The following is a 17,065-nucleotide window of genomic DNA, read 5'->3' on the forward strand; positions in this document are numbered from 1 at the left end:
TTCTCATTTGATAAAACGAATGGCTTGTCAAAACGAAAGACAATTAATATAATAGTATTGAAATCTTTAGAAAAGGCAATATAAGCTAACTTATTGATTATGACCAACAAGAACAAAAAGGGTAATGGCAATGATGGGAGAGCTGCAAAACAGTCAGTTAAACAGCGCTCAGAGGTAGGTAAAAAACAACCGGCATCAAAACCGGCGCCAGAGTAGGTGTTTTCCATTGACACTCGTGCTTTCCAGGACTCGCAGGACTACAGTTCCTTGAAAACGGTGCTCTTCTACTGTTCCCTCATCGTGTTCCTGCCCGTGGCAACATTCTTCGCGCTTAAGGGTTTTGTGCTGGACAAGTTCTTCAGCATGGGTGAGCTGAAGGTTAACATTGCATCGGCTGTGGGAGCGGTGGTTGCTCTCCACCTGGCCTTTGGTCTGTACATCTACCGCGCCTATTTTACCGACACGAAGTCGCAAACCAAACAGGACTAACCACTTTTGCTGCTGCTGTTCAGCGCTCCAGTGAGAGACGACTGTTAAATACATTTAGTACCACCCATTTCCAGCTCAACGTTTTTTTTGTTTACGTTGCATTCGATTGTTCTAAGCATTAGTAACATTAGTGTTAAGTAAACTAATTGTAATTACATCGGATTGTTTTGTTATGACTTTACTAAGTGAAAGTTGCATGTAATCGTGTCCATGTCGTATTGTAATCGTTGCTTGCATAATTTCGATAACAACATTTCCATGGGCCCGCATGCAGCGAAATTTTTCCGTAACTCGTTCATGTACATTTCGTATTAAAATCTTTTAAAATAGTGCAATGCGCGGCCTTTTAAAATTGGGGAGCAGCTTCTCAGGACGCTTCGCATGGACGGATACTATTAAAAAATTGCTGCCAAAGCCTCGTAACCGAATTTACAATTTGGGCGCATGCTTTGAGCTAGAGGATGTGGTAAGTGAGCGCTAATAATGGGAATTTGAATGTGACTTGTCAATTAAATTTAACCCTCAAAACTCTGGTTAAAATTTTTGTATAATTGCTACCGTTATTTTCTTCATCCTCAACATTTATGATGGGGTTTGCTTAATAAAAATAGCGGCGTTGCCATCCTGTCATTCAGCAGCTGTGCAATTATAAATTTACTCGTTGCTTTTTGTTTGGGCTTTTCTTTTCGGGTTTCTTTTTTTTCGTTATTTGCGGAAGTGCTTTCAATACAAATGAAAGAGCCACGCTGTGAAATATAAAATATGCATACATATCTTTGTATGTACATGCGGCAGTACGTGAAACAGCTGCGGAGCAGCCATATACCCACAGATACAAAGGCGCTGGCCGTGGCTGGGCGCTATTGATCAAAACCACCTGTTAGAACATAAAAGTCTTCAGACAAGACAAATACGTTGCCAAGTATACACGTCTTATCGGTCTTGATATGTTTCCGATTCAGTTGCCTAGATTGTCACAATATTTATGGACACTTTGCGTCCATTTGGTGATTGCGACCTTTTTGTTAACGGTTGCCGATTCGTTTAACGAGCAGGATTATTTAGTGGGCCGGAAGCAGGTACACTCATCAGTCATAGAAGCAACAATAATTGTAATTATGGTCGTTTACAAATTACAGGTAACCCACAATCCCAGCGAGCTGTCCGATGCACAGTTTCTGGAGTACAGCAATCTGTCGGACAAGCAACATATGCGTGAAGCCATACGAAACATTCTAGTGCCACGTGTTGTAGGTACTGGGAATCACACGATTGTGCGTCAGTACATTGTACAGAGTCTTCGCGACTTGGGATGGCATGTGGAGCTGAACAGCTTTCATGATACGGCACCCATTGTGGGTGCTTTGCATTTCCATAACATCATAGCAACACTTAATCCGCAAGCGGAGCGTTTCCTGGTGCTGGCCTGCCACTATGACAGCAAATATATGGAGAATGTAGCCTTTTTGGGTGCCACAGATTCAGCTGTGCCTTGCGCTATGCTACTAAATTTGGCGAAAGTGCTGCAGGAGCAACTTGAACCGTTCAAAAATACCAATGTGAGCCTCATGCTGCTCTTCTTTGACGGCGAGGAGGCATTTGAGCAGTGGGGTCCCAAGGATTCCATTTATGGCGCTCGGCATTTGGCCAAATTGTGGCAGGATCAGGGCAAGTTGGACCGCATTGACTTGCTGGTGCTGCTGGATTTGCTGGGCGCACCTGATCCCGCCTTTTACAGTTTCTTCGCCAACACCGAGCTGTGGCACATGCGCCTAATGGCGCTGGAAACACGTCTCTCGCAACGCGGTCTACTGCAGCGCTACATGAGTAGCGGTGTGTCCCAGCATGATCCAACGCGTTACTTTCAACCACAGGCAACACGTTCGGCGTACATCGAGGACGATCATATACCATTCCTACAGCGAAATGTGCCCATTTTGCACCTGATACCAATGCCTTTTCCCAGTGTTTGGCACACACCGGACGATAATGAAAGCGTGATTGATTATGCGACAACAGAAAACCTGGCGCTGATTGTACGCCTGTTTACGTTGGAGTACCTGCATGGTGGCGTTGCACAGACTAAGTAATGTGACAACTTTAAGCCGATCAAAAATCAAAATCAATGCTACGCTCGGTAAAGCTCCCCTACTTAGGCCTTATCAACTTACTGACCTGCATGTCGTTACTGGTTGCTCATATCTTAGCCTTACATAAATGTACATACATATGTATACATATTTACCTATATTACTACTCAGTGAGTAGACTGTTGTGTTGTGGATCTTGTGTATTGTATCGTGTGGATTCTACTGAATTTACAACTTTGTGAAAATGTGTTAAATAGCTGTAATTAATGTCAGTTTCAATTGACACGCCAGTGCTTCTTAAATATTTAAACAAATAGCAAATATTTTTATAAATTATTATTAAATGTTAATTATTGAATAAATTTACTTTTGCCAGTAAATGTCAGACATATCTGTTAAATTAATTATAAACTTATATTTACAACATATATGGTATGTAAACTAATTAAGCGTCTTAAACTCGAACAGTTTGTGTTGTGTGCAGTGTGTTGTGTGTGTATATGGCATACAAATGTGCTTAAAGACTAGCTAAAATCGTATCCTGACTGTTATATAATACTAATACTAACAAAACAGGATCAGTCCTTGTCGCTGGATATACATTCAGCATCAGTTTGTGCTGTAGGTTCCTTTTCCACTTGTTTCGATGCTGGTGGAGGCGCAGGACTGTCCACTTCCTGTACAGCTACTGCTGTTGTTCTTGTCTTGACTTCTTTCGCAGATGCCGTGGGCTGTGCTTCTTGCTGTCCCATCAACAACTGCGTTGCATTCAGTTCCTTGGGCTTTGACGAGGACGTTTGTTTGCTGGGCGTTTCCACAATGACCACACTTAATTCAGTGCAGGACTTGGATTTTTGAGGTTTGTGGCCATGACATTGCGTTGATTGCGTTTTGCTCCCATCAGGACACTCACTCACCTCACGCAAATCGGAGCGTGAGTCACGACAGCAAACCTTCTCCACACAATCCGCAGCACTGCACTGCATCAGACACTCCAGTGACGGGTTTTTGGTGGTCGAGTGGAACTCGGGCTGAATGGTAACAGCGCCAATGCCCTGCTCATGGAAATAGGACCGCACCTGCTCGATGGTTTTCAAGTAGAGCTTGGGATTCTGGAATTGTATGTGTATCGTGGCCACATAGCTGTGTGCAGCAAGCTGCCAAATGTGCAGATCATGGTAGCTGACTATCTCAGGGAACTTGCTGACCAGCGTGTGCTCAAATATCTCTAAGTCAATGGAGCCGGGTATGGTCTGTAGCAGGATCAGGCAGGATTCTTTCACTATAACAAAAAAGATATGTATGTTTTAAATTTTCTTTGTTTTAAGATTCTACATTTGAGAGATTTTGTATTTTATGAAAAAAGCTTTCATAATTGTAAAGAATGCAGAAACTTCCGTCCAAATATGAAGCTTCAAGCACTTAATTTTTCATGGTGCATTCATAATGCATGTTAATTCTCATTGTAGACTCTGTAGTCTCGTCCACACTATTTTTTTTACAATAATTTTGATTGCAACATGAAAATGAAGTGGACATCTTAAACATTTTTCTCTTGAAAATCTCATAATATTATGTGATTTAAATGCCGGAGTTGTTATGTATCAACGTTTTACATATACTTACTGTATGGATAACTCAGGGAGACCAAGAGCACGCACGAGAATATTGAAAGGACTGGATCTATAAATTTGGCCGTATGTTCTTCATCCTCAGCCACATAAACAATGCCGGCACAGACAATCACGAATATGGTGCTGGAAACATCGCGCAGCATTTCCACCGCTCCCTGACGTTTCGTTGCAAAATAGACATTGCCAACCTCCGCTTGCAGCTCGTCACGCAACTCTCGATCGTTGCGGGATTTGCTTAACTGGCGCTGCATGGGCTTCAGAGACAAATCATTGTTGCTGGACATGGAGCGGTCTAGGACCACATTGCCACCGGGCGTCAAGTGGAGGAAACTGCCTTGATGTAGTGTATAGCCGCCAATCAGCAAATATGTAAGCCCATTCAAAATCAGACCCACAAAGCCCAGCATCATTACGGGTATGGGCAAATGCATGGTGTCCTGATGATCAATGTGGACCAATGTCTGTAGTGCCTCCACAACCAGCGAGAAGGAGAGCGAGGCCAGGATAATGAAGACAATCAGCATAGTAAGTATATCGATGCGCGCCCAGCCAAACGTATTGCGTAGCTTTTGCTCCCGGCACTCCCGCTTTGCCAATTGCTGTTCCTCAGCTTCGTTCAGGGTAAGCACTACGGCAATTTTACCCTCCGATGAACTGTTGGAGTTGTGGGAGGATTGCAGCTGCTCCCTTTCATTTTGTTGGGCGTGCTGCTGCAAGTGGAAAGAAAGTATTTGATTTGAATACAGTGAATACATTTTTTAAAAAGCTGTAATGCTTCCTAAGCCTAAACCACAATCTTGTATACCCTACATACATTAATTTTTTAACAAATATGTATATTGATAACAAAAATATCCACGACGCGTTAAAATTATAATTCATGCATATGGTCAACAGAAAAACTTAAAAAAATCCAACTCAGTTTCATTTTAAAGCGAAATAGTGCGCCATAATAATAATCAGATAGCTCAAAATTGTTTCAAAAGATGTACGTTTAGTTTTAGATTTGATATCAGCATCTTTGGCCTACAAATCATAGAAGAATGATACGAACATAATTTCCAAATTTTCTTGTAACCACTATAATTATTTTAATCATAATAATATCATGCCAAATTCGAGATAAATATTTTTAGATTTGGTATTATTGTAACATTAATGACGGCCGCTTTATATTTACTGAGAGTAAATAAATTCTGATCGTTTTATTGCAAAGAAAAAAGATTTGGAGCGATTTGCTTTTATTCAAAGATATTATGGAACTGCTACTTGTTCAATGGTTTCTAATTTTCTTGTGATTTTATGGCAAATGTTTTGCAAAAAATAAAACAAATCTTCTCTTTTCAATATCTTACTAACTATTAACTTTATATAGGCGTATTAATAACTAAATTATGAAAATACAAATGAAAAACAACCGTATCTAAGCATAACATACTATTTTCGTTGGGGACTACTAACATATCAAAAATAAATCGGGCCGCATAAATTGTATTTTTGGGCTTTTGCATTTAATTGAAATAAAAATTCAAAAATAAAATGTTTGTTCCAATCGAGTACTTCCGATCGCTTACTATAATTAATTGAATGCCGCAAAGCAGATACAATAAATTGAAGCTGCCGAGACTTTTCACGTGAAACTTTTCCAAGGCTACGCGAAGAAGCTTGAAGCAAATAAGAAGGCGTCTGTTCGGATCTAGACAAACTTGCTTTAGAAACATACATAACTTACAATATTTTTTGGCTGAAGGGTACTGCTACCAAGTTGTTGCCAACAATTGTTTAAACGCTTCACTTAACTCACTCAACTACGGTGGCTTGTCAAATTGTCTGGCAACGCCGTTACGTAAGCTCAGCTTCTGCCGCCACACGCTATGGCCGTTGCAATTGTTGTTGGCCACTGCCCTGTGTGTACAACAAATTCGATTGTTGCTGCCAATATTCGCCTGATTTAAATTTGTTGTTGCTATTGTTGTAGCTGTTTGTTTTGGTGATTTTGGCATTTTGTCTTTGCGAAACGTGCTTGGCACGCTTTACCATATTTAAGGCATGCTGGCGGCACTCATTAAAAAATATGTAAGCATTTTGTCTCGCCCATAAATTTTATGATTGCTCCAGCTCAGATTTGCATAAATAGTATGTTAGCTTTAACCTTGCGATCAGAAAAATACAACATTGAATTTCTGCATTTATTAATGAAGATGGTATATACTTATATTAGAGCCGCTACTGTAACTGGACAGGCCGACTAACCTAGTAGAACAAGGTGTTAACACCAAGTTTTTATCATGCACACAAACACACTCGTAATTATGGCAATTTTTGTGATAAATGCGTATGCAAGCAGACTTTGCCGTTTATACTTATATACATATATAGTTATTTAAGCACATAGATAGTGTTCGCTGATAACGATGCCTGCTTATCTTAGTTCAAAGCGCGACAAAAAAAAGTCTCGCAAAAAACCAAAGTTGCAAAAAAAATAAAATATGTACATATTACAAATCACAACCAGAGCATAAAACCAGTTTGTCACAATCGAAATTTTGTTGCCAGCCGGTTCAATGCACTGCATTCGGATTCGGGCCGATTATTGCTTAAGTGCTTATCAGGCGGCCAATGCTCGTGACAAAGTTGGGAGCAGTTCCTGTCCAAAAAGCACAAAAACATGAAAACAAGTTAGAACGCTCCGGGCGATCGGATACTCTTTTGCATACAGACGCAGAAAACTTTGTGGAATGCATAAAAAAAATTGACTTGTTATTTCAAAATTGGTCTCACACAAACTTTAAGATTCCGACCAACATTTATTTCTCTATGCTATAACAATTCAATCTTGTTCAATATCATTAAACGAACATAAATACATATTGGTCGACGAACGTGGAGAATTTTTATTGATAATTTAGTACTAATCAAGAATTATAAGTACTACTGGACTCTTAATCTGCTATTAAATAAAAAAAAAGAAGAAAATCTGAGTTTTTTGAAATCTACCAATGAATTAAATGCTTGCTTTATAACTTTTATTTTAATATAGCGTGGTACGTAATTTTAAAAAATCTCAAATCAATTTTAGTTTTTATTTAGACTACTATTTTATTTGTTAGTTATTCTATGTGACTTAATATTCAATGTAACTGTAGTGAGTATTAAAGAATTGAATATCTATAGAAATATAGGAGACCCATCTGCACATAATTCAGATACATTTCATCTTCTACGCTATTTTGTAGATCAGTTTATTTGTTCTGTGTTTAAGGCCTGACACGACGAGTTTAAAAAGTGCAATATAACTTTATTGTAACAGAGTTATCATTGCATACTTGTTTTTATTCACAAATCTTGTAGTCCGAAACGGATTTAACGTGTTTTACAGTGCATGCTCGTTAAATTGAACCAATTAATAAAAGATTGCTTCGTTCAACGATTAACATTTAACAGCTTCTTGATTGTTGTGATTATCTTGCATTTTTGTCAGCTTCACAGTTCAGTTGCTTTTGTTATTTTTATGCACACATTTCGTTCCAGAACAGTTGAATTAAATTGCTTGTATTTCATTCATGAACAATTTCATTCAAGACCGACTTTTTATTTTATTTTTTATTAGCCTCTACTTTCAAGACCTAATTCATCAACTTGTTAGGTTTTTTTTTGCTTAGGCATTGCTGCTTTAATTATTTGCAAAATGTTCGATTCATAACATCAATTGCTTTGCAAATTGAAACTTTTATTCAAAAAGACAATTTTTTAAAATGTATAAATATGAAAAGTTGCTTAATTTTCGATAATTTAATTATCTTAAAATGTTTATATTTAATTATTTATGTTTGAATTGTAAAGTTATTTGATTTATTGACGTTGGCTCATCATTATAATTGTATTTTCAAATTCATCGTACTTGTGTGATGATCTTATTTTATGAAATACTTGACATATAAATTTCAAGTGCAAAGGTAATATGGGAGCTTGCAGATAGAATTCAAATTTAGTGAACCAAAAAAAACTTGGGAAATAGTAGTTAACACAATATTAGTGAGTGAGACGATTTGTGTATATTTGCGATTAATTTAGTTAAATATAGATAACAAATTTGAATCGCTTTTTACATAGAATACTCGTAAACTATTGATATAAAGTGAAAAAAAGTAGTTGAGTATTCTCGCGATTCATTTGCTTGTTAAAAAAGTTGAAGTATACTTAGAATGTAGTAGTTCAAATTAATAATAATTTTTTTGTGATTAGATCTTGCAGGAATGTCTATTAATAGATTGGAACTAAAAGTAAGAAAGCAAAACAGATGAAAAAACGATAGATAATGAGCAATGGAAATAACTAATGAACCTATTTATTAATACGTATATGTATATAATATAATAAGAGTTAGGTCTTAAACTAGCAGTCAGATGAAAACACATACTATAAATAAAAAATATTTAATTTTTATAGTATTGTTTTGACATGAATGAACAAAAAATGTATTAAATTAACATACATTTTGGGCAATTGAGAAATTGGTAATAATTTCAATGCAATGTGTTATGACCTGTTCCAATAGAAATATTCTGACGGCACATTTGACTTTCTAGTGCAAGTGTTTTATTTTGAATGTGCACTGTACTGTGCTTAATTCACGTTCATTTTCGTAAGGTGGCAGTTGTTTTTGTTCCACTTACCTTAATTGTTATGATGCAGCCGCCAAGCGCCAGAATGTTGCACAACATGTGATACGACGACATGAGGAGCGTGAGCGCGTGGGTCAAGTGGCTGAGAACCAACTGCACGCAGAAGTACATGATGGATAGGAATAGAATCACGTACAGTGGAATTGGTCGGCAGCGATTTAATATTTCCTTAATGGGCATGTTTAGGGCTTGTGTAAGCGACGACGGACACCCGGCGTATGCGTAATTTGTAGAAGTTGATGTAGAGTTTGAATTTGGCGGGCACTGTAGAGGAGAACAAAGACTGATATAAACACATATGTATACATACATACATATATAATTAAATATTTGTGGTTCTAGTTTCTCTGACGCCTAATGCTGAATGACACATACAATATACTTGTACGATGATGACGTTCCGAGCAAAATAACTTAACGCTTTTGTCAACGAACTGAACTGATCCCCATGGGCTGGAGATTCTTTCTGTATATAAATAGATCACACTGTGTTTACCCAAGTCATTGGCAGTTCGTGTACAAAGGCATATGATTCGCTGTTTGTTTCAAAATAACAACAACAAACACAGCAATAGTCACATTATAAAGGAGAGAAAGATATTTGGCCAAAGAAATTGTGTCAAGTTCAAAGTTTCGGTGCAGTAGCCGGCGGTAACTTCGAATATGGCTGAAACCAACCATGTTGGCATGCACATAGCGAACAGTTCCAGCAGATATTAAGGTGCTACTACATTGCACAAGTGGATAGATTGTGGGAACTGCCCACCTTTCCGTGCACGGAACACGCCTGCCTGGCATGCCAATGAAGATGCTAAACGATTAACCGGCTAGCCCACTGACTAAGTAGTATATATACGCCTGAACGAGCCCCAACACCCCAATCCCAACACGCTGTGTTCAATTAATGGCCGATCAGCAGCATTGAGGCAACATTACGTGATGCGAGCCACTATGGCTATAGCTTGTGGGCCCCAAGGTTGGGCCCTTTTTCGGTCACTCGTTTGTAATTTTAATTGCCATATAATTACAACAGGTACGTTGAATTTTTAATTGTCTTTTTTTTTGTCAAGGCTCATTTGAAGCTTATTTAGATGCTAGAAAGCTCCAATTTCCATGGCTGAGGTCATTAAAAATGGTCCGAACTTCCCTATTCCTCAACCGAGAGTTCTAAATGATTTTAGAGCTCATATTACAATTGATTGTATTAACTTTATGTTTTTATTTAATTTCCCTTATGTCTTAGGCAATTCTATGCTGTAATAGAATTATATTATATTTTAATATCTACCCATTTATAAGAGAATCCTCAACTATCTAACTAGTATTTAGTTTAAACAGACTATTTTAATGGATTTTCTGTTAACTTCTAAAATTCTGATTTAATAGTTTTCAATTCTTAAAAACTTTAATGAATATAAATACAAAGTATTTGCTTTGTTTTTTCATACATTTTTTCTAACTCAATGAATGTTGCTTCCTGGCACTAACGATCTTTCAAACTTAGGTTGAGATGACTCGTCTTTCCTTAATCGGTCCACCTGTTTGTCTATTTGGAAGTCTGGATTTTGAGGTACTAAAGCGAAGGTTGGATATTGCTCATAATGAGTAATGCTTACTAATAGTAAGAGCTGGAGACTGTCTTCCAACACCTGAGGGACTCGGACATCTCAGTAGATTGTATAAATTATTATAACATCAACTACTAGGCAAGGAGTGATCACTCAGTAAGACAATCAGTTAAAATTTCGCTTAACTGGTTGTATTTTCCACAGAACTACTCTTACTGGTAGACTCTTCTGTACTACCCATTCCAGAGTTTATATGTAGAACAAACTATTTATAATAGTGAATGGCTTTGGAAATCTGCGAAATGAATTTAAAAATTACGTATTTATCATAATCTGTAGCATCATCTTTATTTCACAAATTTTATCGATTCTCGTTTCACAAAAAAGTCAAAAATGAGTATGAATAAGCTATATATTCTATATAAAAGCAATAAATAATAAACTGATCTATTGAAATTAATAATTGACACCACACTGCTTGTTAAGCACTGCTTGAACACTGCTTTAGGTTATACTGCATTGCACACATGTACATGCACGTACATTTAAAAACCGATAGCAATTTTAAACATAATAAGTAGTATACATATATAAATACCGAAGTTATCGGCTAAGCTTGAAAGCACCCATCAATATTACTTATGCGCACCGTTGACCAACTTTAGTTCAGTTATGTACGATCTACCTACATTATAGAAAACACGAATTTTTATTTTCTAGAACTATTCTAATCAGGCTAGCTAGCATACAATGTTTGCTAGCCGCAAAGCTAAGATACCGTTGAAGGCTTATGGATGCTATAGATAGTAAAAGTTGCGTTAAGCACTTAATCCCACGCCTTATGTTATTTAAAATTATCAAACTGACAATGTGCTGGAAATGCTAGCTAGGTGCTCCCTTCTAAGGCATAACTTGTATGCATACATTGTAGATGACCTACCCAGTATTCCAGATTAGGGTTTCTGTTCGAACAAGACACGTGGGCATACAAATCAGTTGTTTTGATTATCAAACGCTGCAATCTGTTCATAGCAAAGCTACTATTGTTTCAACAGAAGCTCCGCATACCTGTTTTCCGCCTCTAACACCACCTCCGCCATATGGCCACCCAGCATTGAATTGACATTGAATTCATAGTAATTAGAAATTGCAGCAATTGCAAACACAAAGCGTTAAAAGGCGCCCCAAGCCCCACAACCCAAAAATTAGGATTATAATGTGTGCTCATCATTTGTACAATACCTACATATGTATATACTATATACACTTTGTATGTACGAGTATGTATCTAGTGCTCTGTAATGTGTGCTATTGTCGAACGATTTGCCAGACTCTAAACGTTCATTTCCTCAATTAGATGAAGCGCGCACAGAATTGGATTGAATGAACTTTGAATTTGTGTCTGAATGCGGGTATTATGTACCGAGAGTATTATGTACTGCCGCCCGATACGCCGCGATAACAAAAGATAAGCCCCTCAGACAATATCGTCAGATATGGGTGTAATACTAGTGGCAGTTGCTGTGGCCACACGCGGTCTTTCCACATAGAAACATGGCAAATAAAAACTGACAATGTGTTTTCTGCCTACAGTGCACAATGGGGTGAATGCGATAAGCATAAGAATTATTTGCAATATCGTTTGTCAATCGAACAAACAGAAGATCCGAAAAATACGATCATTTTTTTATGATAAAGAAAGGTTTGTCTTGTAGATCACAATTCGCCCAACTTATACATTTTATAAAAGTAATACTCCAATATATTCAAGTTTCAACTTTGAAATATAACTTATATTGTCTGGACCTCTAACATGCTTTGTCTGACAAATGCTTGAATTTGTAATGGATTAGTTACAGGAATTCCACTAATTGTATTAACGCTTCCTCATCTCATCATCTCAGCTTGCAAGCATGTTGTGCTGTGATTCCCAATTGATTCTGGTTTGTTTTGTGTTGCTTTTAATATATAAATCTGATGGAGTTCTTTGTTAAGATAAGATGAAGCTGCAATGAGATTTGAGCTTAACCAATCAAATACATCAATTAAATTCCGAGGCAATTTAAAATATGATTTTTTTATAAAAACTGTTCAGTCTCCTAAAGGATTAAAAAATTTCTAATTTTTAATTCTAATTTTAAACTATTACGAACTAATGGGACCCTTGCAATATTATCATCCTATTTTCAACCAACAAAAGTTACCCACAATTTAGGAAAATTGTCATTTAAAATATAAATATTTAAGAATAAGAAAAATTGTTTTGTTCGGACAAATATTAGATCTCAACTTTGGAACTACTTACATAAAATACAAATACTTGAAAATGCATTTATTAACTTATTTTTTTCATTTTTCCTTTGGGTGCAGAAAAAAGACTTAATTACTCCCATACTTTCTCTTTTTCTTTCTTTCATTATCTCTCTCTCTGCTTTTTTCTTTACTTATTTTAAAAAATTGTTTATAGAAATAAATGTCTAAATTTTAAAGATATGTACTTGTAAGTATCCACAATACAGAAAACTTATCACAGCTTTGAGTTAAATCTACGACGGATCAGCTCTCTTTTTTCTTTTATTTCGGATTTCTCCAAATGTCAATTTTAAAATCTCCACATTAAGTCAGTTCTATTGTAGTACGTAATAATTTTTCATATTTTTAACAAAAGGCGTAAATGCCTTGAAAGGAATACTATTTTAATTACCCGTAATGTAGATACGAACATTTTCTTGAGACTGTCGATCTGTCTGTCTGTATGAACGCAAGTATCTTTGTTTGCTTTAGAAGTAACATCGACAAACTTGGTATGTAGTCTCTACTGAACTATATATAAATGTCTAATTGGGTATAGAATAAGTGTCACTAAAATTCTTAATGTAACAAAAAAAAAATTTAAGTGTTTAGCTTCTCACAAAACCATTCCACTGTACAATTGCCAGCCGTCTGATATTTGAGTATCGGCCACTCATGCTTAATAATTTCAAGCGATTTCGCCGAAAAATCTACAACTTGCTAAAGTCCGGCTTCTGGCTTTAATGAGCGAGGGTCCATTTTACGCTAAGCTATAGCAAATAAATTTCTTTGAGCGCTGACAGCTCAATTGCCAATTAGATCAATGCAAAGAGTCAGTTCATCAAAAACAAGTCAGTCGGTTTGTCAGTCTGTCAGTTTGTCACTCGAGTGTACAGTCGGGAAGCCAAAGTCCGGCACATCAGCAACATTTGTGTTATTTTTTTAAAATTCTCATTGGTATAATTTATCTTTTGGCCATCAATGCTTCGCGTTTGTATTGTGATTTGTTTTGCTTAACTGCGTTTTTCGGCTGACCATCGAATCATCGCCTGCATACAAATTTTGAGTCATTGGCAAAAAACCAAAAGTAAAAAACGAATTTAAAAATAAAAAAAACAATAAATGTATTTTCAAAAAAAATTTATCTACGTTGTTTTTTGAAATTTGTGTTTCTTTTTTGGTCCCTGGCCCGTTTTATTTTTACATAGACGGAACATTAATGGGGCGTCTGTCCACTGCCCTGCCCCAATCCATAAGAGTACTTTTTATTTTTATTTTGTCTAATACCTTTTTGGGCTACGAATTTTACACACGTCGGCAAGGTCGCGTGCCCACTAGAGAGGCGTATACGAGGGTGGAATTTTTTATGTATGCTAACCAGATATTTGGCTCTGTCCCATTCATCGGCATGTTTATTGCGCTCTGTCCATAGATTGTTTATTTAAAATTCTACTGACAATTCCGCTAACCCAGCTTACACAATTTGTTTTTCTTCTAGGTAAACACGATTTGCTGCCTGTATTTGATTTTATTTCAAAACAAATACTCAAATGCCGAGGTAATTGCTGACAAGCATATTTATTTCATAGTCTATTCTCATAAATAGGTTTTATGTAAGCCTTTCCAATTCCCAATACTTTAAGACTGTGTAGACCAGCTATGTGTAAGCTCAGATCTGGAAGTTATGCATTCTACTATAATGTTTATTATAATTGTAATACACATTAAAACATTTTTGGAAAGATCAAAATAAAAATAATAAGAATAATGAAGAATCTTTTGCAATAACTATACTATCGTATTTTAACAAGGAATAAAATATCAAAGAATTTATAATAAAGCAAATATTGAAATTTAAGAATTTTAAATTTTCATACAAATTTGTGTATGTTACAAGTAGGTATATTCTTCAACCTTTACTTGTAGAATTCAACAGATTTGCGTGCAAATTATTTGCCTTCTGACCGTAGATTTAGTAAACATCAAAAGTTAAGCAGGGTCTCAAAGTTAAAGGACGATACTAAAATGATTAAAAAATATAACAATTTCCCATACTAGATGATGCACACATATCACTATTTATGGCACGGATTTTAACACATATGTATTACTAGTATACTAATTGAATTATCTTATCCCAGGTCGGCAAAATTATTGAAATACAACGCCTAATATTAATGTTAGTCATAGTCACAAATCTGTTGGAAGTTCCGCCTTCTCTTAGTTGCGGAAAAAAGAGGCGTTTCTTTTTATGTCGGAGATCGTTCTGATTTATTATGATATTTAGTGTCCATTTCACAAAAGTTTTAATGAAATTTTTATTGAGACTGCTTTACGTGATTCGCCAGTTTTTAAATGATCGCATTATGGGTAGTTTCTGAGGCTTACTTTCACAAAAACGCTTCAGGTATTTCTTACAAGTTTTCAATATGGAGTTAACGAGCACTATTATTGGGCCCAAAGCTATTAACTTCAATCTAGCAACAACAACCACTTAAATTGCATTTAATGAGACTGACGTGTTAGATCGAAAATTGTTTCTATACAAATTGAATTTAGTTTTCAGTTTTCCCCACAGCCCGGCCATTGATAACAATTTAAATAAGTTTAATGGGCCCGCTAGCTATAGCAATAAATGCAAAATTTTAGCAGAATTTCATGGGCGGCTTGAGAGCTTGGGGGCCGGGCGCATTTGAATTGAATCGTCGTAGTATCGCACCGACTCAATTAAGAAGTATTAAGTTAGTCAGTTGACTGATATAAGCTTCAATTAGCATTAATTTGAGGGGATATTTTTATCACGCAAAAACTGCCGAATATGGATTTTATTTATATATTTTTTTTTTGCGGTACCATGTGGAGATCACTAATCAGTTGCTAAATGGACGATAGACCTGTGAGTGTCTCGGCTGAAGTGAATGAAATGCTTAAGATTCTGATTTCAACTGGTTGTCTCTAGACATATCAGCCATGGATATATACAAAGTAATGGAAACATTTTAAAGTACAAAATATAACCAATCGTCTAGAAAAGCGACCGAGTCTTTCCTTATCTCTATCGGTCAAAGCGAGAATTCTATAATCAGCTCGAAGTTTATTTTTGTTTTTATGTTTGTTTCTTTCTCGGCTTCGTTAACATTGTATACACATTTTGTTTGCGGCCCAATTTCTGCAATTCAAAATTTTTAGGCATACGCTACACTGCTTACCGTAAAAATAGACACGCGTGTATTAACTTTTAGATATCTACTACAGTTTTCACATACATATATCTGTATATAAACATTAATATATATGTGCTTATATGTACGGATGTCTATTTAAAGCAACACACAGAATTTTCAATTTAGTTGATGCAATATTTTGCACATTTCTACAGAATTCAACACAGTTTCTTTTTAAATTTGTTGCTGTCTACGTTAATTTTCGCACGCGGCAACACCTGTTTGATCGAATTTTCGTAACTGTTATCGTGCGGGCGCGGTACCTGCGACGTTCGCGTTAGCACGACTCAAACTGTAGTGACCAACGACAAACCAAACGGCGCCGTTGAAAGCGAGAAGATCAACCCACAACAATAAAAACATCAAGCAAGGTGGCAGGCAGATGGGCAATAACAACAACATTAGTATTCATATAGCCGGCAAATTGAAAGTGAGCATGCAAGAGATGGAAAGAGAGTGTGGCGAATATGAAAATGTGGGGGTACATACATAAACATATATACACACATGTATAAACATATGTATTTATTCGAAGTGCGTGACGGCAGACTTGGCGATAGGTAGGCAGATAGGCGATTGATAGACAGCTTATCAATAGCTCTTCAGAGAGAGAGAGAGAGAGAGAGAGAGAAAGAGAGCGAAAAATACCGTTTGTGAGACATAGCACAAAGAAGCTAAAAAGTATGGCTGCAGATCTGCTTCTGAGTGTAAAATTAAATTTCCGTACACTGGTTTTCCATTTTGAATTTTTGCGGCCTCTTTGAATGAAACATCCGCTTAATTAAGTATTTTACGGTTTATAGTCTATTAACTTTGATGTGTACATTTGTAATACCCATAAGAAAGAATCGGTGATCATCCGTTAGTCCGTCTTCTCAATCACTATTCCTAACACAATTTTAAACTTTGCACAAAGATCAACCGTTTCAAATCACACAGCTGCTCGATATGATTTAAAAGGAATATTTGTATGACAACGAGGTTGTTCGTAAAAATATTTAAAACAAATTATGACATTATTGAATTTAACTGCCCGTGAAACTGGACAGGGCAGTTAAAAAGTTACAATTCACAAATTTTGGC

At 36.4% G+C, this 17,065-nt stretch overlaps 3 protein-coding genes across 4 annotated transcripts; 2 read left to right on the plus strand and 1 right to left on the minus strand.

Annotated features, from left to right (window-relative positions):
- The first annotated feature begins 13 nt into the window (after positions 1-13).
- Positions 14-651, plus strand: LOC115630092 (vacuolar ATPase assembly integral membrane protein VMA21 homolog). The gene is made up of 2 exons (XM_030526722.1): positions 14-174; positions 247-651. The coding sequence occupies exons 1-2, from the start codon at positions 100-102 to the stop codon at positions 487-489; spliced, it is 318 nt and encodes a 105-aa protein (XP_030382582.1). The 5' UTR covers positions 14-99; the 3' UTR covers positions 490-651.
- A 134-nt stretch (positions 652-785) lies between these two features.
- On the plus strand, positions 786-2,959 carry LOC115630075 (glutaminyl-peptide cyclotransferase). 2 transcript variants are annotated; one of them, XM_030526711.1, is made up of 2 exons: positions 786-955; positions 1,629-2,959. In XM_030526711.1, exons 1-2 carry the CDS (start codon positions 824-826, stop codon positions 2,577-2,579), a joined length of 1,083 nt encoding a protein of 360 aa, XP_030382571.1. In that variant the 5' UTR covers positions 786-823; the 3' UTR covers positions 2,580-2,959. The 2 variants fall into 2 exon arrangements, with proteins under 2 accessions (XP_030382571.1, XP_030382563.1); XM_030526703.1 differs by lacking the exon at positions 786-955 and adding an exon at positions 1,219-1,568.
- On the minus strand, positions 2,901-16,255 carry LOC115630064 (zinc transporter 1). The gene is made up of 4 exons (XM_030526697.1): positions 15,968-16,255; positions 8,890-9,162; positions 4,206-4,923; positions 2,901-3,861 (listed from the first exon to the last, which is right to left on the minus strand). Exons 2-4 carry the CDS (start codon positions 9,076-9,078, stop codon positions 3,158-3,160), a joined length of 1,611 nt encoding a protein of 536 aa, XP_030382557.1. The 5' UTR covers positions 9,079-9,162; positions 15,968-16,255; the 3' UTR covers positions 2,901-3,157.
- Between the last annotated feature and the right edge of the window lie 810 nt (positions 16,256-17,065).

This window comes from Scaptodrosophila lebanonensis, unplaced genomic scaffold, assembly GCF_003285725.1.
Source record: "Scaptodrosophila lebanonensis strain 11010-0011.00,11010-0021.00 unplaced genomic scaffold, SlebRS2 tig00000001-arrow-pilon, whole genome shotgun sequence".
Taxonomy (NCBI): Eukaryota; Metazoa; Arthropoda; class Insecta; order Diptera; family Drosophilidae; genus Scaptodrosophila; species Scaptodrosophila lebanonensis.

Coding starts and splice junctions, on each gene's coding strand:
- LOC115630092 (XM_030526722.1), top strand. CDS start 100: ATGACCAACAAGAACAAAAAGGGTAATGGCAATGATGGGAGAGCTGCA. Junction 175..246: donor CAGTTAAACAGCGCTCAGAG/GTAGGTAAAAAA, acceptor CGTGCTTTCCAG/GACTCGCAGGACTACAGTTC.
- LOC115630075 (XM_030526711.1), top strand. CDS start 824: ATGCGCGGCCTTTTAAAATTGGGGAGCAGCTTCTCAGGACGCTTCGCA. Junction 956..1,628: donor GCTTTGAGCTAGAGGATGTG/GTAAGTGAGCGC, acceptor TACAAATTACAG/GTAACCCACAATCCCAGCGA.
- LOC115630064 (XM_030526697.1), bottom strand. CDS start 9,078: ATGCCCATTAAGGAAATATTAAATCGCTGCCGACCAATTCCACTGTAC. Junction 4,924..8,889: donor GCTGCATCATAACAATTAAG/GTAAGTGGAACA, acceptor TTCCACTTGCAG/CAGCACGCCCAACAAAATGA. Junction 3,862..4,205: donor CTCCCTGAGTTATCCATACA/GTAAGTATATGT, acceptor TTTTTGTTATAG/TGAAAGAATCCTGCCTGATC.